The 23,173-nt window shown below is 50.9% G+C and overlaps 2 protein-coding genes across 9 annotated transcripts; one reads left to right on the top strand and one right to left on the bottom strand.

Moving 5' to 3' along the window:
- Positions 1-257: 257 nt before the first annotated feature.
- LOC108921424 (transducin-like enhancer protein 4) lies at positions 258-9,111 on the top strand. The gene is made up of 19 exons (XM_029248989.1): positions 258-293; positions 737-894; positions 2,579-2,642; positions 3,245-3,289; positions 3,776-3,838; positions 3,933-4,007; positions 4,107-4,236; positions 4,401-4,516; positions 4,815-5,051; positions 5,172-5,309; positions 5,420-5,543; positions 6,193-6,365; positions 6,438-6,514; positions 6,667-6,916; positions 7,065-7,312; positions 7,404-7,551; positions 7,627-7,777; positions 7,867-7,943; positions 8,030-9,111. The coding sequence occupies exons 1-19, from the start codon at positions 258-260 to the stop codon at positions 8,135-8,137; spliced, it is 2,418 nt and encodes an 805-aa protein (XP_029104822.1). The 3' UTR covers positions 8,138-9,111.
- Positions 9,112-9,283: 172 nt separating this feature from the next.
- LOC108921571 (transducin-like enhancer protein 1) lies at positions 9,284-22,165 on the bottom strand. 8 transcript variants are annotated; one of them, XR_001965058.2, is made up of 21 exons: positions 20,938-22,165; positions 19,229-19,326; positions 18,916-18,979; positions 17,183-17,227; positions 16,210-16,272; positions 15,916-15,990; positions 15,440-15,614; positions 15,286-15,302; positions 14,740-14,874; positions 14,266-14,319; positions 13,855-14,013; positions 13,539-13,665; positions 13,080-13,249; positions 12,840-12,916; positions 12,348-12,597; positions 11,972-12,219; positions 11,562-11,709; positions 11,300-11,450; positions 11,121-11,197; positions 10,654-10,966; positions 9,284-9,548 (listed from the first exon to the last, which is right to left on the bottom strand). XR_001965058.2 is itself a non-coding variant. In XM_018731071.2 (20 exons), exons 1-20 carry the CDS (start codon positions 20,959-20,961, stop codon positions 10,859-10,861), a joined length of 2,265 nt encoding a protein of 754 aa, XP_018586587.1. In that variant the 5' UTR covers positions 20,962-22,165; the 3' UTR covers positions 10,549-10,858. The 8 variants fall into 8 exon arrangements, 6 of the variants coding, with proteins under 6 accessions (XP_018586587.1, XP_018586588.1, XP_018586589.1 ...); XR_001965059.2 differs by having other exon boundaries at positions 9,284-9,526; XM_018731071.2 differs by lacking the exon at positions 9,284-9,548 and having other exon boundaries at positions 10,549-10,966.
- Positions 22,166-23,173: the final 1,008 nt, after the last annotated feature.

Genomic DNA, 23,173 nt, shown 5'->3' with positions numbered 1-23,173 from the left:
CTGGGATTTTCTGCTCTTGTTCAGGTTATATGGGTTTGTTTCTCGTCACTGCTTGTTGGAGATGAACACACAGGTATAAGCAGATAGACCCAGATCCCAAAGGGGTGGGGGGCCAAGAGCGAGCGGAGAGGAACATCCGACAGCACGCATCAAAGGAGATGGTAAACCGAGTCACCGGTTTCTCTGGGAATCTCTCTCTCTCTCCCTGCAGTATTGTGGAACTGAGGTGAAAAAAGATCACTGACAGGGACCTAAAGATGTTTCCCCCGAGTCGAGGTCCGAGTCGAGGTCCGGTGAGTGTCACGGTGGTTCAGATGCCCTAAACTGCTCCAGTAGTCAAGTTCGGGGAGATGTGCACATTCCTGTCAAACTGAAAATGAGAAGATGGTGAGGGTTCCTGACAGGTTGTAAGCAGGGTCTCAGGTGGCCCCCAGCAGCACCGCCCGGCACCTGGGTACCATCTCTCAGTACCTTGGTGCTGGGGCTTTGTGTGGAGGGGCAGCGGCACAAGCTTTGAAGATCCTGCACTGCAGATCTTTTGAGGTGGATGGACTTAGGTGGGGGGGTAACATGGTGCCGGTGGTGCCACTGACTGCTGATGGCCTTTTGTACCAGCTGCCAAGTGTATGCGTATGAGAGCGAGCGATGAAGATGGAACTATAATCTCCAGGTGGAGAGAGAGACCCCAGTTTCTCCATCCACATGTGAAAAAGGCTCTTCCTGTCCCCTTTCGTAGCCCCCACTGGTGCCAATTGCCCAGTTGTCATCCTCCTCAAGGTCCTCTGCCTCGGCACACCCACCTTCCAGGTCCCCTCAGTCGGAGAAGCTCACTTTGCCCGAGCTTCTGGAACGTATCAAGGATGAGTGCAGAGAGCTCCAAACACAGAACCACAGGTAGGCCGTGCAGAATATTTGCAGGATTTGTGGTGTGTGCGTGTGTGTGTGTGTGTGTGTGTGTGTGTGTGTGTTCCCATCTGCACTCACCTGAGCACAGGTTCCACTCTCCTCCATGGAGGAATGATGCACACTTCCGCTGCAGCCGCAATTTCATTATCTTCCTGCTTAGTATTCACATCAGTACACTTGGCCTACTTGTGAGTTTGTCACTCGGGCCCAATTCAGAGTCGGCCCTGTGCCTCTGAGAGACACACACACACACACACACACACACACGCTGCATGAATCAGATCAAGCCTGTCGGAGCGCAGCCAGGCCTCCTTGACGGGCTGCTATTCAGAGGACTGGCTGGTGTGCCTGGCACTCCTTCACACAGGGACCAGCTTTGATGGTGACCCCCACCCCCCACTCCCATTGTTGGTCCTCGGTCAAAGCGAGCTGGGAGAACAAACATGGAGAGCTCCATTGCCCCCCTCAAGCCTTGTCCACTGCACTGCTCCGGTTTATATGCTGTCACACCCATTTCCCCTTTTATACAGCATCTGTATAGTTTTGATCGTATCAGTTCAGGGTTACTAGCCTAATTGAGTAGGAGCGGGGGTTCGAACCCGAGTCCATCAAATGCAAGGAGACAGCTCTAATGGCTCTTGCGTGCAGCGCCGTGGCCCTCCTGCTGCTTTACCGGTGATGTGGAGCCACCAGCGTGTAGGAGGTTGCGTGACGCGGCTCAAACTGCCGCCCTTTAGCTTCGCTCAAGCTAATTATGGTCGTGAGCGTTTATATAAAGAGCGTTAGCGGTCCTGCGGTCAGCTCCGTCCGTCGGCCCTCGCTCCACTGAGGTGACGGTGACACCCGCCCTGCCTGCTGTCGACTCTGTCCTCCCACTCTGGACTGCGTTTCTGACATGATGGGGCCGGTAATGAGGAAAGGGGTTTGCGTCACACGCGTGACGAGGCGAAGCAGGCGCCCAGTGTCCGTGTCCAGCGTCTATATTCCGCAGTGCCTTTGACCTCCGGTGACCTCACTCCCAGCGGTTGACCCAGCGGAGGGGCGGAGTCTTGCTCAAATGAGGCTTTTCGTGCACTAGTTTATGGATACGGTCATCCTGGCATGAGTGCGCTCCTGGGGGGGCATCTGCTCATGTGACTGTGTAATGACAAACGTTTGCATGGTAAATGTAAGATCGGTAAACTTGTATCGTAAAATATCTATAGTTTTATGTGTTATGTTGACGTTCGTTTCGTTTCACAATTTGTCTTCCTTGATTTTGGAAAATTCTGGAGAATGCATAAAATAATATTGCGATGCGCTAGAGTTCACGGTCATTCCAGTGTCCGGTTATTTGCGGATGAACGGTAATTCCTTTGGACTGTCAGAGGCCTCAACTTCAGGCTTAAGCGCTTGAACTGTTCTAAATAAATTAATAGATTTTATTAACACCCCTGACACTCATCATGATAAATAGATTTTTTTTGGGGTCTCCAAGGCTACCAGTGGGGAGAAAATGTCATTGTTATATTTCACAGCACTGGAATTGCATCATTCTCAGGTAGGTTGTGTGTGTGTGTGTGTGTGTGTGTGTGTGTGAGAGAGAGAGAGAGAGTGTGAGCAAGCTACTTGTTCTCTGGCTCAGGTCAGGGACCGTTGGGATCTCCAGCTGACAGGTGCTTCTACCCTCTAGTCTGAAGGTGGAGGTGGAGAAGCTGCTGAGGGAGAAGTCTGAGATCCAGAGGCACTATGTGATGGTGAGTCCCGACAGGCTCCGCCCTCCCTGCCACGTGCACTCGGTTCCCTCCGCCTAAAACCTCCTTCATCCTGTCAGCACTTGCTGTCCTCACCCAGTGCTTGGTGGGGTCATCTCTCCTGACCTCACTGCAGCCAGGGGGAGGGTTCTGACTCCATGGCGTTCTGGCTCTGAAGCCCACAGACTAAAGCCCACACACCAGACCCCTAATGGACCAGGACTGCGTGGTCCACGACCTCACGATAGGGCGGCGGTCAAAGGACTCGGCGTCTGTGGTCCCTGGAACCCCACAGCGTGGGCTGTGGCTCCGGGTGTCTGGCCGCTGACACGCCGGTTCCGTGGCGTGTGCTTGCTGCGGTCCAGTCCTTGGTGAACGGTAACCCATGAGTTTATAAGTTGCCTAGCAACCGTGGATTTGTCTCCAGGGCAGAATGAAACACATGTGGTGGCGTGTGTGAACCTGCATGTTTTTGGACAAAGAGGAGTCACAGGCCAGAGGAATCTGGAAATTTCTGTGGGGGGGGGGACTTCTGTTTTTCTTCCTTCGAGCCCCACTGGTTTGTGTTGAGTCGCCTAATTGTGCTTCTTATCGTTGCGTTCCAGTCCTACGAGAGGAGCTACGGCCTCAACGTGGAGATGCGCAGACAGGTGAGGGTGACAGTACCAGGTGAGATTGTAGCCACCCCCTGCAGCCAGGAGGCCTTGCGGATTGCGGAGTATTTCCTTGGAAAACCAGGTCGGAGGCACCTTAACGTCCCGGCACCCCCCCGCCTTGGTTGCGGTTTTGCCTCTCTCTCCTCGCTGCCCTCATTAAATGTGATGTATTCCCAGGGAGCCTCTCCCCGCCTTGCTCGCGCTCCTCCACATGTAATTTGGCTGTTGCCGAGCGCTAACAAGAAATCATTGTGTGTCCCGGGGGGGGTGGAAACGGGGGGTGATGAAAGGGGCAGGGCAGTGGGGGTGGGGGGGGGCTTAGAGCAGCAAGGAGTTGCCATTCATCACCTGTAAGGGATTTCAACATGTGGCCTCCCACGCTGCACACACACTGTGTGTGTGTGTGTGTGTGTGTGTGTGTGTGTGTGTGTGAGAGAGAGACACCCTTCTGCTCAAGGAAAACCACTTGCCTCTTTCCAGACAGAGATCAGCAAGCGGCTCAACAGGCTGTGTTCCCAGATGATCCCCTACCTGCCAAGAGAGGTGTGTATGTTGCGCACGCACACACACACGTGCATTCGCACCAGGACAACGCTGCCTGGCTGCTGCTCCTGACTCCACCCTGTTTGCTCCTCAGCATCAGCAGCGGCTGCTCCTGTCCGTCGAAAGCGCCAAGCAGGTGTCTGCAGCAGATGTCAGCGTAGGCCTAGGGGTATGTGGGCTGCCCTCCGCCTGTGGTGTTTTTAATGTGACCCTCCCCCCACCCCAGGAGGGGGCTGTGTCCAGGTGGTGATGGGCTCTTTGTCTGTAGGGCTTGCCGATACCCCTACCGCCACCACCACATCCTCACCCCATCCTGCCTTGCCTGCCCTTCCTGCCCAGGCACCAGGCCCCCGCCCATGAGACCCCCGGTCCCGACACCCTCTTGGCTCACTGCAGAGGTAGGAATGGAGCATTCTGGGAAGCAGGTGTGGAGGTATGGCTGATGGGGGCTCCTTGTTTATTCACTAGGCTGGAACTCAGGAGCTGTGCTGCTTGGGATGCATATGCGTTTATGATTGTGCGTGCGTGCGTGCATGCACGCGCACCTGCCTTCATGCTCCAGGTCCTGTACTGTGCTTTGTGTTCCCACTGACCTCTGCTCTTGACGTCTTTCTGTCTCGCTGCACAAAGGATTCGGAGCTCCAGCTGTGCCGGACGCCGAGAGAGCGGGGGGGGGCGGTCAGTATGTCACTTTTACAGATTAGTTCTCATTAATTTGGGATGAAAGGTTAGGGCACCAGGTGGGGCAGCACTTGGAGCCTTTGAACTCAGAAACCTGGGTTCGAGTGGCTCTTCTGCCCTAATACCTGATGCAGTAAAAATGGCCCTGCTGTATACATTGGTAAATCAGTGTAAGTAGCTTAGTGTACAAACCTCACCCTGTAGGTCACTTAATGATCAGGTAAATGTCAATAGAAACAGTTTTGGTTGAACCACAGTAACAGTTTTTACCCCTTGTCCCTCCACCTCGCCCAAGGGCTCTCAGTCTAATGAGACCAGCGGTCATCCTAACGGTCATCTGGCAGACCAGCACCACAGATTGAAGAGATGCAAGACAGAACTTGGGTCCCCTGTGGATTTTGAGAGTCCTTCGGAACCGCCCCGACCCCCTGGGGGGGGCGGGGGCGAGAGGCTCCCGCAGACCTCCTGTCTCTGTTTTCCCCCTCAGAGCGGCAATGCTAACAAGAACAATGATCAGCTGGGTGAGGTTAAGGTGTGTTCATCTCACACCTCTGCACTTGATCCCACAGCCTGTTTTGACTGTTTTTGTGTGTTTCGGAAGCTGCTTTTGCCTCTCTTAACTGCCCAAGCGCTCATGTTCTCTGTGCTCCAGGACCGTGCAGCCCTGCACTCCTCTTCCTCATCCTGTGAGAACACCCTGGACCAGGAGAGCTCTGCCGAGGCCAGCCTCTCCTCCCTGGCGTCCTCTCTGAGCAGCTGGACTCCGTGTGACGGCAGGGAGCCCTCGCTGGTACGGCAGCCCCACATCACACGTGGACATGTCATGTGTACAGCCAGCCCAGAAAGAAGTGCTTTCGTACCTAAGAACCGGAACGGGTCGATGTGTTTTTCCCTCTGCAGAGCGAGAAGTCCGGCACCCCATCGATAAAGTCCGACACTCTGGTTTCCTTGGAAACGTTCTCCCCCATCCGCAATGCTTCTGCCTTGTCCCGCGTAGCCCCTGACATGACCCTGAGGGACCTTGGTGAGCTCCTCTCCACCGCAGGGATCAAACCGCTGGGCTGGGCTCCCTCCAGCAGAGGGCACCGCAGCTCTGGACTGGAGTTGCTTTGCTCCGGTCGCTCGCCGTTGTCTCGCATGTTTCCGGAAACCTGCTCTGCGGATGGAGTCGGTGATAAAGCGCTTTGCTGCAAAGGCTGTAAATCGTGTGCTGAAGGACGAGGCTGCGACTGCACCCGCTACAGGATCTCAGCGTGTGGTTCGATTCTGGTGGACATTTTAAGGCTTCCTTTCAGTAGGAGGTCACATAAATGCAAAAACATTTGGCTTCCGATGTGTGGAAACCAGGCTGGCTTTGAAGCTCTCGGCTTCGCGCCCTTTTGTCCCCATTTTCCCTTCCAGACACAGTGAGGGTTTATATTTGGGCAAGAAGCATATGTTTATTTGGTAAATTTCCCTTTACTGTGGAAACCTGCTTGTTAAACTGATTAAGGTGAAAACCCTGCTGGGTCAAGGAGTCCAACACCACACCCTTAACGTGTCACGAAAATTTAATGATTAACAGACTGGGCACTCGTAGGGTGCAGGTTCACGTCCCAGACAGGAGCGGCTGCTGTACCTTTGGACAATGTGGTGTACCGCTCTGACAGCTGCCCCCTCATATCCTCCTCCAGTCGTGAATGTGAGCCCCCCGCTGCCGGCAGAGGGAGCCCCGCTCCAAGGTGCTTCGAGATCGACGCCCCACGAAGTGAATGGAGAAGTGGGTGGGGCTCTAGTGTACAGGGAAGGGATGGACCTCCTGTCACCCCAGTTGAGCAGCGGCATGGGATATAACCCTTCTCCCAGGGTGAGAAGGGTGTGGGAGTGGCGGGAGGGCAGGGGGTCAGTCTGGTTTTATAACTGCCTCATTGTCCAGCAGGTTGGGTTCAAATCGCCCCACCACTGGCGCTCCTTCGGCCTTCCTGCCTGCATGTATTCAGCTGCCTCTAGGAAGCAGTAAGTCCTCTGCCCCTCACTCTGGGTGCTGGCCACACGACTTGGTGGTACCCACCTCTTCATGGTTACCAACCTGAGTTCGCACTGTGCCGTTCTTAACGGCTTCATCTTCAGAGCCAATATCCAGCAGGTCTTCCTCTTACCCCCCCCAGGTCGTACTCTTTCCTTGTGAAGGGGGATGGACAAGTACAGCCCATCGGCTTTCCTGCCAATCCCCTGGTGTGTCCAGATGTCCCGCGCCACGCCCGGCAGATCCACATCCTGCCTCATGGAGAGGTGGTGAGTGCCATTGCCATCAGCACCTCGTCCCACCAGGTCTACACTGGTGGTAGGGGCTGCGTGAAGGTGTGGGACATCACCAAGCCCTGCAGCAGGAACCCCGTCTCCCAGCTGGACTGTCTGGTAAGTGCGGGTCCATGGCTGGCGCAGCTTGTGCTGCCGGTGCCACTTTCCCTTCCAGCGGTTTATGTATTTGCACACAGGATATGGGAGTGAGTTCTCCTAGGTCCTCCTGCAGCACCTTCACCTTGAACCTGTATAAACCATTCAGAACAGAGACATCTACATCCGTTCCTGTAAGCTCCTCTCAGATGAGCAGACCCTGATTATGGGAGGTGAAGATGGGACCCTGTCCATCTGGGACTTGACCTCACCCACACCACGCATCAAGACAGAGCTGACCTCCTCTGCCTCTTCCTGTTATGCTCTGGCCATCAGCCCTGACAGCAAGGTCTGTTTCCTCTGCAGCAGCAACAGTGGTATTTTGGTCTGGGACCTGCACAACAATACTTTAGTCAGGTAACCAGCCTCACGGGGAAGTTTTTGTCTTGGTGCTATACTGTATCCCGTGTTGCCTGACATGGTGTCCACGGGTCCCCGGCTCTCGCAGGCAGTTCCAGGGCCACGTGAGTGGGGCCAGCTGCATTGACATTGCCAACGATGGGGTCAAGGTGTGGACTGGGGGGCTGGACAGAACAGTGCGCTGCTGGGACCTGAGAGAAGGGCAACAGCTGGAACGGCGCGACTTCCCCTCTCCGGTAGGATCTGCATTCTGCTGTGTGTCCGCAGGGTTGATCTGCCCAGCGTGCTGATCTCTGCTCTTCTCCATCCAGGTTTTGTCCCTGAGCTACTGTCCTACGGGAGACTGGCTGGCTGTGGGCATGGACAATAGCTGGATAGACATGATGCACGTCTCCAATCCCGACAAGTACCGGGTGCACCTGCACGAGAGCAGTGTGCTGTCGCTCAAATTCTCCAACAGCGGTACGTTCAATGACCACCTCTGCCCATGATGTTTGCGCTTGTGATCGCGTGCCAGTGACCTTAGCTGCCCGATCCACCTTTCCCTGCAGGTAAATGGTTTGCAAGCACAGGGAAGGACAATCTTGTGCACATCTGTCGCTCCCCTTATGGAGTTAATGTCTTCCAGGTATCTGCTTACTCAGCTACTTCTGGTTGCTTTCTGTTGTGAATATTAAAGTGTAGGCTTTTTAATGTGGAGGTCTTCCTCTGCAGGCGATGGAGTCCTCCTCTGTGCTCACTTGTGACATCTCTCGGGATGACCAGGTCATGGTCACAGGCTCTGGGGACAAGGTGGCCACGGTGTACGAGGTGCTTTTCTGAAGGATGGGCCTTTGACCTCTGCATACCAGGTTCATCCTGATGCATCTTATGGCCTGAGGGGGTGTGATCCAGGAAGTTGGGGAAGACCTCTTGTTTTACGAACGATATTGACATGGAGGGCAGCCTCCTCCTGTGGAAGTCTGGTCTGATTTCACAGCTGGGGTGGGAATGTCCTGAACCACAACCCCCCCCCAGAAGGACCATGTTTTAAACTTTTGCTTTGAAGAATAACCATTGTATGAAGGGGCTTTTAAAGACTGGTTTGCTGACAGAGGTGGGCATGGAGATGGGTGCACGTATTCAGCCTGCCTCAGTGTCGTGTTTCCACGAGCTCACACTGGTCCACTGGGATATGTGGACACCCCCCCCATGCCCACTGACCAGTGCAGTTGCTGCAGCTCTAAGCCTGCTTTGCCCTGCAGCAACTAGACTTTTGTTCTCCTCAATGTTTTAAATGCATTAATTAAGGGTTAAAGCATCTCTGCTCAGGTAATACTCTGCTAGACTAATCTTGCTTAATTTGTCTCAAGAATTCAGTTTGTTTGCACTACAGATGTCCTCCAAGGCCTTCGGGTTCGAGTCCTGGACTTTCCCTCCAGTTGGAGATCTAAGTCCTCTACATGTCTCACTTATAATTAATGTATCCCCCTGTTTTAAAATCCCATATTTATTCCCCTCCCTTGTTTCAGTCCTTTCTGTAAGCTCTGACTTTATAATGGAGTTTTTAAAAAATTAAAATGGCATGAGTGTGGGGATTGTCAGGCCTGAAACAAAATCTTAGGGGCACTAAGGTGCTCCTGTTTCAGCACACCAGTCCTGATGGGATGCATAGGTGGTGCCTTCAGAGTCACTGCGGTGCCAGGGAATCTTCACCTTCCATCCCTTGGCTCTGTAGGTGTGAAAGCACAATGATATTCACTTTGGTCAGAGCTGAAGAAATGAAATGAGACTGGGAAAGTGTAGTTGTGCAGGGATGATATGAGAACAATAAAGTGTTTTTGAAAATGTAGTGGTTTGATCAAAATGTTTGTTTACAGAAGAGTTAAATGCTACTGCGATTGTTTGTAAACTCAGGATAAAAAAAAAATTACATAATGTGACATCTTTGGAGGAATTGGAGGATTGGCAAATACACAAAGGCCATAGAAAGATCATCGCACTTTTATTTTCATCAGAATTTTATACATGTATTACAGAAGTAATAGTGCATTTGGAATGGTTCCTTGGCTTTCAGGAGTTAGTTTTAAACAATGCCTGTGCTGTCCTGCTCATTTGTATACAGGAGCAGTTGTCCTCAAGTTCCTGGAGCATCAAATACCTTCTCTCCCCCATTCCAAATACTGCTTTGGGTCCTCTTAGTAGCGCATTGTCCGTGTGGAGTTACCACCTCTGTAGTGCAGTAAAAAGAATCCTGTCAATGAAAAATTACAATTTTCTAAATGCACTCTTGCATTTTTAGAAGTCCAGAATGCCAGACTGATGTTGCCAACCGGCACACTGGAAAGCAAAGACAGAGGACTACTTCTAAACTGCATATTTAGGGATACTCTTGTACTGCTGTGGTCCAAAATGACCCCTTGGTGATATTTTACCACACACACACACACACCCCCACCCATTTTCCGAGAAAAGGGATAAACGGAGTTAGTGAAGAAACTGAGGTCTTTAAGACGTCACTTCAGCAGCTCTAATATCCAGCCTGAACTCGACATCACATAAAACGCTTCCATGTGCTGGTTTTGTTCTAGTGCATTTATCTCCAACAACTGGTCTTCTGTATTTTCATGCATTTATTTGGATGTTCTTGTCCTTATGCAAGTAATCTTCCAACCGCAACTGAGTCACATGCTGAAAGGATGATTGCATGTTCTGTAGTCACATGAGTATGCCTGCTGCCCTTCCATTAAGTTAGTGCACAAATGCATGGTTAAAGGAAGATAATTTGGGGTTAAAAATTGGTGGGTCAGGGTTGATGTATTGTATCCCTGGGTTAAAAAAAAAAAAAGCTAAATCTTGACAGGATTAAGCCTGTAGTTCAAAACAGGCAAGTCAGTGACAGCCAGCCAGGCAGCAATATCTTCATTAGCATGCCAGGAGCAAAATCACATCATTACTTCGCTACATGCAGTTTGACCCCAACTGAGCTAACCCCAGGTTGTGGTCAAGAAAAATGCACCCTCTAGGAATTAATCTTTTGCCTTTAAAAAAAAAAAAATCTTTTAAACAAGTGATACAACATTTATTCCACTTGTACACGCCAAATAGACTTTAATTTCAGGAGCCTGCTAAGTGTAGTGATGACTGTGTGTTCAAAACAAATAGCAGCAGGTTCCTCAATCGTTCTCCCAGGGGTGAGGGGACCGAGTCTCGTGCTACAGCTGCTTATTACCCCCGCTAATGATATACCGCTAATGATATACCACTAATGTGACGGCCTGTTTAATTTCTGTGTCCTTCTGTTTGGTTTTCCTGGAGCACCACACCAGAATATCTGCATGAGGTATTCCCCAACTCACCCAAAATCTTAATTGGAACACTGCAGTAATTGCATGCATCATCTCTCCTGGCAGGTGGTGTGGAATGATGAGAGGTCAGGGGACGGACAAACTGTTAGCTGAAGTGCAGAGGGTCTGATGTTGCAGTAGCAGAATTCGGAGAAGGATGGAAAGGTTTATGAAAGCAGATACTATCTCAACAAAACCAAAGTCCTAGTCAGCAACCTCAGTATATGATCTCATACACTGTTGCCTTCTTATCTCCAGAACCAGTGACAATGTAACTGTCATCGGGAGACAGGTCACAGCTCAGAACTGAGGAGGATTCCTTGGACTGGAGGGGAGAACAAGAGACAGTTTAAGATTGTTTCATACAGCTTCTAAGAATATTCATAGATGCAAACCTTTTCAAGAGAAATATAGCTATTTAAGCCATTACAGCAGCAAGGACAAAATGGTATCCCTGCCCCCCAGATGTTCCCTCTCACCTGGAATATGCTGGCTCCATATGGACTCCTCCATGCATTTAGAAGATTGTCTTTTCCTGTACTAATAAACCACTTGCCTAGGAAAAAAATGCAGAAAAACATGGACTTTATTCCGGTGCCAGCAACTCCTTGAAGGATTATGCTTAGGAACCGTAGTTTGAATAATGTGACCTACATACCACAGCAGGCAAACTTGAGTGATAGCACACAGCTCTCGTGGAGGCGCAGCTGGTACTTGTCGGTTTTGGAGACGTGCATCACCTCAACATTGCTGCTCTCCATTCCCACAGCCAGCCAGTCTCCTGTGGGACAGTGGCCCAGAGAGAAGATCTGGAAGGAGAAGAGCTGCAATCAGCATGCTCAGCAGGCTCCGTGTGAGAAGATCCTTGCAAACTGAGGGGAACCAGCCTTCTCTACAAGTTTCCAGATTGCACCGTGTACCTGAGAGGTGAAGTCATGCTGCTGCATCTGCCGCCCTTCTCTCAGGTCCCAGCAACGTACTGTGCTGTCCAGGCCCCCTGTCCACAGCTTGACTCCGTCATTGGCGATGTCAATGCAGCTGGCCCCATCTGTGTGACCCTGGAACTGTCTGTGGGAGCCAAAGGCTGTATGAAAGTGGTGTCAAACCGCAACATATAATGAAATGTAGCAACAAGGGAAATTTCTCAAGTTTTGCAAGTCACTTTTGCAATCTGGGATCAAAAATCAGCATAGGAATTCTGTTTGTGCTTTTCTTGTGACCACCCCCTTTCCTGATCCCACTGATAACTTTTATATGCTCTTGGATACCTTCCTATTGCCACCATGACCCTAGTAGAACAAGTGGGTAAGAAAATGGATGGATTGGATACCTGACCAAGGTTTGGTTGTGCAGGTCCCACACAACAATGTTGCCGTCGCTACAGCAGGAGAAGCAGACCTTGCTGTCTGGGCTGATGGCCAGGGCATAACAGGCAGGGGCAGAGGATGTTAGCTCCGCTTTAATGCGTGGTGTGGGTGAGGCCAGGTCCCAAATGGACAGGGTGCTGGCTTCGCCTCCCACAACCAAGGTCCGTCCATCTGGGAGAAGCTTACAGGAGCGGATGTAATTGTCTCTGTTCTGAGTGTTTGACATAGATTTAATTCATCAAGCTGCGTAAGAAGACTGGTGAGAACATGCTTTCATATTCAGTATATCTCATTGTAAATCACTGCAAGTGCACTAGGGACTAGTGGACTTGCACTCACCAGACAGTCCAGCTGGGCCATGGAGCTCTTGTTGCCAGGCTGGCTAATGTCCCACATCTTTACGCAGCCTTTGCCACCGGTATACACATGGTGGGTGGAGGTGCTAATGGTTACGGCACACACAACCTCGCCATGGGTGAGGGTGTGGATCTGGCGGGCATGGCGCGGTATACCTGGACCCACCAGAGCATCATGGGGAAAGGATACTGGCTGCATATGTCCATCTGCACTCAGATAGAAAGAGTATGACCTGTTGGGAAACACGAGATGGTGGTGAACATCAGCACCAAAGTTATGAATCTCATTGCCAATGTTGCAGTGGCTCCAGAAATTAGGCTGTAAGCAATTCATATGACTCATGAATTCACAAGATGAACATGAGGAATGGAGTTCTAGCGCTGTAAATTGTCAACAGTCTTAAGGATTCATCTTTGGCCTCTTAAATATCAGTGGTCATTAAATGTGTCTTCCACTGTGTCCAGACAAACTTACGGCTTGCTGCCTCCGGAGACGGCTGCTGAGGAACACCCTCCAAGAGGCCTCATGTTTGTGCGGGACTCATATGCCACCTATGGGAGATGTGGTGGTGGTGTTGGGGTAAATGTGTTAGTAGTAAAGCTCCACAGAAAATAGAATTATCTCTTCAGTGTCTTTAAGGTCAGAATCATGAATGATATGTATCACACAATACTCCATCGAAGTGCATGAAATGGAGAGGAAGGTTTTATTCACCACTGAACTGCGTGTGTATCCGCTAGTGGCTGTGTTCATCTGGGGGGAGATGTTTGGTGCACCCCCAAAGCCACCAGGGCTGCCCAACTCCCTGTTCAGCCCAGCATGGGTGACCACACCAAAATGAGCAGGAAACGAGCCAGAAGGCAGAGACAACGGGCTCCGCAGGGCTGGGGGGGAGAGTTACACAGGATCACCATAGTCACCAGAGCTTCATTACTATGGCAACCCCTCATTTCTCATCTCTCCAGCCAACAAAAAGCCATATGGCTTTCAGAAGTACAGTGCAGGGGGTACACGAAAAGAAGAAATGTGACAAAAGAAAATGTAAGAAGAAGAAGGGAGAGAAAAGATGAAGTTGGCTACAACTGCTGCTGCATCATAAACTCATAAACTCTGGCTGCAAAAATACAAAGTTGGTTACCTTGGTCTAGAGGGATAGGAAGGGGACATACTCACTTAGGGAGTCAGCTGAGGATGTGGATTTACAAGCAAGACGCAAGCAGGAGGGGCTGGGGCTAAGAACATCCTTGTGGGAAGGTGAAGAAGAGCTTGACTCGGAGGATGGAGAGCCTGATTTCTCCAGCTGGACATAAAAGAAGGGTGGTTAGAGGTCCTAAAGAAGTGCAGCTGGTATTTCTCTTCAAGCCTTACCTGGAAACTTATTATAGTAACCAGTCAGTCACGAGACACACTCAATAACTGGAGTATCTCCATCCCCTCCTGCTTGCTAATGTGGAATGACATCCTCTGTCGACTTGTTACATCTGTGCACCTGTGGGTCCCTGGTCATGTCTATGGTTGGAGGGCTTCTGGGTGGAGATGAGTCTCTGGGGCTCCCACATAACTCCTTTCTGATGCATAGGTTGAGGTCCAGTTCATTACTTCTGGGTGAGGAGGGAGGATGAGCTCCATCAATGGGGGATGCAGCCTCCTGGACCCAGAAAATCAAAGGTGGTGACCAGGGAATCAGAAATCAAAGTAGGAACCCTAACCCTCTTTTCACCTTAGTTTTCATACATGCCTCAGTGTGATATTTACAGTATTATCCACTATTATTCAGTGTGTATACCACTCCTTTGTTGCATTTATGCTGCTGTAGCCTTGTGTAGTTTGCTTGGGGATCTATCTATCTATCTATCTATCTATCTATCTATCTATCTATCTATCTATCTATCCAGCACACCTCATTGGACACATCCACTATCAGGTTGTCTTCACTCTTGCCATCTTCGCTGTCCTATGGAGTAGAGAGAGGTCACATCAGGCTCTACCTCAGCCTCCATCACAGGCCTCACATTCCTACCACCAATACCTGCATTACCCTTCATTATCTCCCCAGTGTTGCAACCCTTAACCAGGAGTATGGGGAACCTGATGTTGCCATGGTTGCGGGTCTCGGATGGGATTAGCCATGGCCTACCTGTTAGTTTGGTTTACAGTGACATCAGTCCCTAATTTTAGACTGACTGTGTCTAGAAGGGCTGGAGCCATGTTATTTTTAAATGTATTTTAAAATACAGATTTATAATTCAAGTCGGGTGTGGAACCCTTAGGTCTGATTTGACTGAAAGGGTTGGGCAAATAGACACTGTAAGTCACGACCTGACACCAATGTGGACCTAAGCTGGACACCAGAGCACCTTCCATGAGTTCTTACGTAGTGTGGAGGGGCCAGGTCCTTACGGTCACTGCGTTTCTGCTTCACGTCACCAGCACCCTTGACCGGAAAGACCCCTGATGGACCCTGGGGTTCCTCCGTGGGCTGACTGTCTGTCGACGATGCCGATTTGCTCTGTGGTTCAAATACATGCAAACAGATAAATACTCATTCTGTTGCAGTGGTACCATTTCCTGATCACTTTTTATAATTTGAAAAAGTTTGGGTTCCCTCTTGATTGTAAAACACTTGCAGATGGAAGTCATTTACGTGGCAGAAAAAAAACCTGGTGGAGCAGCATACAAAGGCCTACACTTCTCACAGAAAGGGGTTTCCTCTATTTTCCCTTCCTCCCTTTTACTTCAGATTCAAATTCAAAAGCGAAAAATGCTTTATTGGCGTGGCTCGAGTTATTGGCCATCTCCCGGCCTCTGACTTGTCGGCCTTCAGCGACACTCAGGTCCCCTCAGGACCATCCCACAGGGGGCGCACTCAACCAGGGCTCTTTTCCTACCCACACGCACCCGCTGCACATGTGGTACTTACCCTGCTGGGAGTTCCCACTGGGGTCGCACATGGTCGGGGCGTGGTAGATGAGCGAGGGGAGAAAGGTGATGCTGTTACGTACTGCAGTAACATAAGAGCAGCATCACAATGCAAAGTGTGTCACGTCCACTGCTTCGTCCAGGTGTGACCTCACCTCTGAGCGGCTCTGGGTCTGCGTGAGCGCGATCGTCTTTGGTCGGGTGGGCCGCTCCCCCAAGCGCTCCGGAGAGGGCCACAATTCCAGTGCCACTGCTCAGCGATGCCCCTGAGGGAAAGGGGGCCACGGGGATGCCCGGGGTGGGGTGAGACAGGTTCTGGAGCTGCTGCTGCTGTAAGCAAGGCAGAGGGTATAGGGGTGACAGGCATAGAGAAGTACAAGTCTTCACATCATTATGCTGGAGGTTCTGCTGAAAATGCCTACTCCTGCATCCTGCTGTTGTACCTTTAGTCAAAACACTTGAAAAATTGATTCATTACTGCTTTGTGTTTGAGGTAAAATCTAAGTTGTAACTTGCTTGTCTGTGTGTTTGTGTTTCTTCGCTCTGAAGCACCTGGTGCGAAAAGATATAGCAACGCTTGATATCATCTGTCTTTCTCCCATGCAGTGTGTGGGAACTAGTGGAAACTGACCCCAATGATGGTGTTTAGCTCCGCCATGGTCACCTGCTTGGCCCTCTCCACCGCCTGGACCACCTGCTGCTGGTGCTAAACCATCATCATCACACACACACACACACAGAGAGAAGGTGAATGAGTACTTGATTTGAACGCACAGACACATGTTCTAACGTGACAAGAAGGGCTTTTATCCGAAAGGTTCTATGATAATATTTCTTATGTGATTTTCTGCCCCTCTATGTCTTGTTAGGTTGACCGTGTTGTGTGTTTAAGGGGTATTCAATGTTCAGGGGGTCGGACACACACCTCCTGGGACAGGAAAGGGACGATCTGGGCACAGATAGCGTTAAGACGTTTCACAATCTCCGCCTGGAACACAGCACACACACACACACACACACACACGTACGTAGGTCATTGTCATCCTGAGACGGCGCACACACACCTGAACGAGTGGACACGCGAGCCCCATCTCCTGCTGTAGTTCCCTTAACCCAGTTATTTACCCTGAGTTGAGACAGTTAAAATTACCGTGCTCCATAAATGGGTAAATCAGTGTAAGTAGCTCAATGCTGTAAGGTGCCCTGGAGAAAAGCGCCAGTCACATAAATAAATGTAAAAGGAGGTGCTGGTGGCTATGCTAAGCGCTAGCTCCCATTAGCAGGCGGAATGCTGTGGTGCCCTGACAGAGACGCACGGGGACAGAATCTCATTAGCACGTTCTTTAGCAGCTCGTTCGATGCTGCGAAAGCAGTTCTCGGGTGTGTTAGCGCAAACAACAACACGGGCAGGCGTCAGGATGATGTGATAACGCTAACGGCGACTCGCTAATGGGCTCTTCTTCCGCTTTCGCTAATACGCTGTCTTTTTTCTTTGCAGGCTGCAAACATTGTTAGCATCCAAATGTCGAGATTGGCCCTCTCTCCTACAGGGGGATTGTGGGTACAGGAGGCACGGGACGGTGGCAGAATGGCAGTTCAGCACCATGGGGCCCCAAGGCACTGGTCAATAGAGCCTGGAGAAGCTCCCGGACCAGCGTGAGGCTGTAGGATGCTTTTCTGAGAGAACTTCAGCATTGGCTGTTATGGATCTGGACATGGTTTTCTTTGTCCTTGAGTCCACAGGATGGACCACACCTGGACTGGACTTTTACAGAACATTGACTGGACCTGGGTCTCATCTGAACTGTGGCTACCTGGACCGAGCATTTGCTGCTTGACGTAAGTTTCGGTTAACTGTGCTCGGGCTCTTTGTAAATGCTGAAAACAGATTTTCTTACCTGTTTGTGCATTTCAATGTTCAGTCCATAGGACATCTCATAGTACTGAGGAAAGAGGAAAAAGCCGTGTAAATCGAACCATTCGCTACCTCATTTTGCAGGTGTTGTGCTTACATTTGCAGCCTCCCTCCTACACAGACATTCTAGAATCATCCACTGTCGCTCTGACTCACAATAAATAATAAACAATATATGACGGATGTGTGACTTTAAGTGAGAGTCATGCAAATGAGCCATGTCTCCATTCTGTGGACAAACTCAGGTACGACTGGAGTTCCAGTGCACATGTTTGAGTTAATGATGGTCATCATTTGTCCACCAGGGAATAAATCCACCCTTTTTATAAATGCCCTCAGATCACACTATGTACTGTAGTATTCTAGATGATTTACAGTAGGAGTGGACAGTGAAGCACCGTGGACTCCACTTCCTGGGTGGGGTTTCTCTGAGACTTATTGATAGCATCTCACAGCTGTTACGGGGGATATAAAATGAACACAAACATTTAATAAATGTTACCAAACGTTGAAGGTGTGGACTATTAGCACTTTCATCTCTCCGAGATAATTTGAGCTTTCTGCCCTTGGGTTTACAGCTCCAAAAACGCACACCCTGCATCGTTCGGCACCGATAAACCACAGTAAGCAGGCTTGAGGGTCTAGTCCCTACACCACTGCACCACCTGCTGCACCATGTGAGCTGCGACCATTCTGTCCAGTCCCTGCTCTCTCTTTTAGCCGAGCCGAGCCAAGTGAGAAGGAACTGGACCGCTCAGCCGGACCAGTGGGGACTGCACTGAAGAGGGATCAACAGCCCGGAGGAGCACCAGTTCCCCCACCCCACCACCATCATTACCTGCTCCCACAGCAACGCACTGAGGGTCCACGTTCACCACAGTGGTACTTTCGGAGATTGCAGTCGGGGACTCGCTGGTCCAAGTCATAACTAACCAAACAAAATGGCCATTAGCGCTCCCCCACTCCTTCTTCACAAACGTCGCTTCTGATGAATCCTACTGTCGGTTTGCGACCCATCGGCCGTCCCACGGGGGCCTTCAGTACCGTGTACAGAAAATAGGGAGAATAAATTATATAGGTATAAAAAGAGCCGGATGCCTGCTGGCACAAGTGCTCGTGAACATGGCAGCTCTGTCATCCACCGGAGCCTAAAAATAGAGGCTCCTTCCGTCCGTGATGAAGGGAGTCACTGTTGCTTCACATCATTCACGCGTCCCTGCTTGCCCCACCCACCCCTACTCACACACTTCCCACTCGCTCTCTCAAGTCCCTCCATATCCCTCCTCCTCTGAGCTGCAGTGAGCATACGATCCATATGTGAAATTGCATCACATGTCCGAACAAGGCCCCGGGTTCCGAACTGGTCGTCGCAATGCAGCGGTCATCCGCCAGCATTCATGCCAGCTCTGCTTAGAAAAGCAAAGCCATCAGTGGGCAGAATTTTCACTCAGCAGGTAGTGCTGGTGCTTCACAGCTCCTGGGCTGTGCACCTGGATGTGGGTTTGACAGTGTCAGCTAAGAACCAGCTAATAATCAATGATCGATGTCCAGTTTGGTCATGCATGAACCCCAGAGTGGACAGTCACCAGGCCCATTGAGTAGACGGCATGTGACATCGGGGTCACCGTGATGCCGGAACGACAAGCCTTCGGGGTAGAAGCACAGACACGCTCGCAGACCACCAGTGAGGACCTCGGGGGCCGTCCTGGCACTCACCATGATGTAATGCCTCTGCATCTCCATCTTCTCGCTGGCCAGTTTCTCACACTCCAGCTTCAGGCTGCGGAGGTGCACAGAGCATGAGCTTCTCAAGTACCAAGTTTCAGAGGCGAACGCAAGCGGGGCATCACGGCAGCAACGACAGGTGAGCGAAGCTACATCTGAAAGCCGGTGGTCAGCAGGTAACCTCACAGTGATGGGGTAGAACAGAGAAAAGAGTCCCAGGGCTGAAAGAATGCTCCTCTGAGTCACGATGCTGTTGTGTCCGTCTTATTTCTGCACATGTGGCCCAGCTGGAGATGGGGCCTACCTGTGGTACTGTGCCTGGAAGAACTGGAACTCCTCCTTGATGCGGTCCAAGGTGTCCAGAACCGTGAACTTTAAAGTCTGGCCATGCTGCAAGGGGACCTGGGATAGAAAGTGCAAAGAGGTGATGCCACTGGACCCTCGAACCGTTGGCTGTTACAGCCAAACATTGGGCCACCTGTAAGGCCTCCTGCTCTGGTTAATTAGTCACCGCACTGTTCCTGTACCCCCAAGTCTGGACTGGCACTCTGCCCTTCTCTTTCCCTTGTGTTGTTCTGGGACCTGAGTCACTTGACTCATCCTTCCCAGGAACTCTGTCTCTCTCTCTCCCAGTCTGGAAGCCCAGTTTAAATGAGACAGAAGAAACACGGTTGGTGGCGGAGGTCAGGTTACACACCAAGGGAACCTGACCTTGCAGCATTTCCTTCCCAGAGTTCCCTCCACAGGTGAAAAGAGTCAGGATCTTCACAGCGAACAATAGACTATCGAGATAGAAGTATATCTCAGTTCATAAACACGTTCTCTCTCTCTCTCTCTCACACACACACACACACACACACACACACACACGCACACACGCACACACGCACACACACACACACATGGACAGCCAGTCTCTGGCTTTGTCTCCTGCCATTAGCCCCTTCCTGCCTTGTGTCTCACATCACTCCTGTAAAATCAAGATCAGTCGAGCGTCCAGATTAACACTGCCCAGAGATATCACATCAGGGGTCACTCTGCAGGGTGTGCGTGCATGCACACACACACACGCACACACACACAGTTTCATACTATTTCCTGCTCTTCAGTTTAGCACCACAGATGAAGCTCTTTGGCAGTGATGAGTTCCCCCCCGCCGCTCCCAATTCCCCACATCAGTGAGTCGGACTGAGCTCCCCTGACGTTTCCCCTCGGGATTCAGCAGCTTCTCGTGTCAAAAAAAATCCCCTGTGCCCCGATTATCTCTCCAAGGGCTGTTTTACTGTTTCACATCAAAAACTTAAAACCCTAAAATGCAAATGTACTGCCGTAGCAGCACAGTCATGCTTTCTCTCCTTCCAGCTGGGCATCCCATCCTGTGTCCATCCTGCTCTCCACTAAAGTATGTCTCCGGCAGGCCTTCCTCTCACATCACCGTTGGTTTCGTTGGGTTCTGGTGCCAAAGCATGAAACTTTGATTCTTTTCCCTATGGAGATGGGTTCAGCTGCATACTCTAGGCAGTGGCCTGTGACCCACATTCAGCACAAACAGAACAGACCAGTCACCAAACGACCCACTCAAGCTGAAGACCCTCGGGGTCTGGGGCAAGATCCTGTCTGGGTGGACGAACCGACTCCTGCTTGTTCTCATTCACAGCCTGTCTACAGTGGAAAGGTAGCTGCGTATCTGTCTCACATCTGGCTCTCTTGGTTGCAATGAAGAACTGGGCTTATTACCAGTAGGTTGCTAATTAAGATCCCAAGGGAACTGCTATTATACCTTTCAGCTTGGTACTTAAGATCAACCTGATTCAGGGAGCGTATACCCAGCTGTATACAGATACAGAGCTTGGAATACTAAACAATGCAAAATTGACAACGAATGTACATTCAACAAATGTCGGATAAGTTAATATTTCAGCAATTTTTCACCCGAAACTTCCATTTCCTCCCCTTGATCTTCCTCCCCAGCAGAAGAAAAGAGGTTTCCACAAGGAGCCAGAGGTCACTTACTGGATGCCGTCCCTGAGGGTACATGGTCCTGGGAGAGTTATATTGACACCCAGAGTGACGACTGGCTTGACGACCAAGTTGATGACCAGCTGTTCCCGTTGTCCTTCCTCTCCTCGTCCTACTCTCTCCGCACACGGCTCCTGCTCCTCGTCCTCCTCCAAGGAAGGGACTTTAGTGTTGGCTTTTCGAACACGGGGCCACTCTCACTGCCAGCCCAGGCCAGAACCTGGAGATCCTGGTCTGCTGGTGCGTGATGAGGGCGCTGCGGGGGCGTGTCCCCTCCTGTGCCCTCTATCTTTGGTCTCTCCTGGGGAAACCCAGGTCTCAGTGCTCCACCTGATGATGCGTACAGAAGTTCCAGGTCCCGCAGGAGAGCATAGCACCAAAGTCCCCTGGGAAAAGAAGATGTGAGCACCTCCAGGGGTCAAGATCTTTTCCTGATCGTCTCAAGGAAAATCCAAACATCAAACTACCTCCACCACCGGGATGTGCATCTAACACCCCTCTTCAGCTCCAGCATCCTCTACGCGTGAGAGGGGGCGACAGCGGCAAGATCGAGGGCTTCAGTCCCGGAGGCAGAAGAGAAAAGGAAGGAGGCAACTGCGCTTTTAATCGGAGGAAGAAAGAACGAGAGGAGAGCAGGAAAGAGCAGCAGGTCATGCAGAGATCCAGCAGGCTCCCCAGCATCAAACCTCACACGGTACATCAGTGTGCCTGTTAACACCAATACAAACATGGAGGTCTGGGGAAGCTGCCCTTAAGGTGGAGCGCGGGAGAAAAATGACGAGGGCCGTTCCGTAAAACACACACCTGGCAGCAGCGAAACCGAGGGCACGGAGCACACCTCCTCCCGGGAGCTCGCATCTGAGCCGGTTGCACAAACAAGAACAGAGAGCAGTAACAGCGGCCTCCTCCGCATACAATGTATCACCAAGAGAACTTGTGTGTAACCCTTTGCCACGGTCATCACCGTGTGTAAATACAGTGCTGCGTCGTGGAGCATACGTGAGGGGGTCCTTCATCCTTGTCCGGGAGAGACGGCGATCCTTCGGGCTCTCCATTGCACCTGAGCACGCAGTCACCCCGTGTGAGCAATTACATCCTCAGGGAGCTGGATGTAGGAGAGTCTCGGTGAGGCCTCTGAGCATCCTGAGGTTGTCGCATGTTCCCTGGCGGCGGGGAAACCTGCCAGAGCTGGTGGCGAGGACCTGTGGACTAGAAAAATGGATAGTACGCTTTCCAGACTGCCAGGGGCACAGCTCCGTCCCACCCACACACTCACGTCCCACCGCACACCCTATGCACATCTCTGAGATCTCCGTCCAACCTACAGACTCTCGGCACACCATAAATACCCAAGAAACCGTTGAGATATTTATATTTCCATTTTCTGCCTGAAAGGATGCAAATCGCAGTCGTGTCTCCTTCCATCACTGGCCCCTCAGTGGTGGAACAGTGTCATCCCACAGTCAGAATGTCTCCATCCTAGGAAAAGGGATTAAATCTGCCTCGGTAGCATTTCACCCTGGTAAACTGCCGCACTGACCCCTTTGCCCTCAGTATGTACATAATCCATGCAGACAGTTTACATGAGTCTCACGGTTCTTATGGATGGAACAATTAACTATGAAGCACTTTATATATGGCTTTAATAGGAGTTTAATTTTTAAGACGTGTGTAAGGAACACTCATTGCTGCCCGTGGTAATTCGTTTCTGTCGCCGAGTTACGAGACACTGCTCATTCTATGCAGTTTTTCATACCTGTATGTCTTTCACACGCAGGTCACGTGTGAGACACCTTGGGCTCCAGCTAACAGACAGATTGCTTTGTAACACAAGGTGTGTCCCTCAAGCAAAGCGCCACCTGCTGCCCGCTCCTCAGACTCCTCTTTCTCCCCTTTCGTTCTGCTTTCCTGAAGCTCTTCTACTGGGACTGAACACCTGGGCGTCGGGTTTGACACCCCAGGTCTGTGTCCCGCGTATCCCCCCGTCTCGCAACACTGGGGACACTGACCCGGAGTGTCAATAATTTTTATAATAAAAAAATAGTAATTCCACATTTTTGGACACAGATCGCATTACAAAAGGGCTGGGCTGGGAAGCAGCCTTAGAATGTCCTTTTACCAACAGAATTCCTGTCCTCTTTGAAAATGTCCCCTCGGGACATGAGTGACATCACCTCATGAAATTGATCTGCGCAATTTTTGCAAACCTTATACAGATCATGGACAAATT

Source organism: Scleropages formosus, chromosome 25 (assembly GCF_900964775.1).
Source record: "Scleropages formosus chromosome 25, fSclFor1.1, whole genome shotgun sequence".
Taxonomy (NCBI): Eukaryota; Metazoa; Chordata; class Actinopteri; order Osteoglossiformes; family Osteoglossidae; genus Scleropages; species Scleropages formosus.
This window is presented reverse-complemented; position numbering and strand designations above follow the sequence as displayed.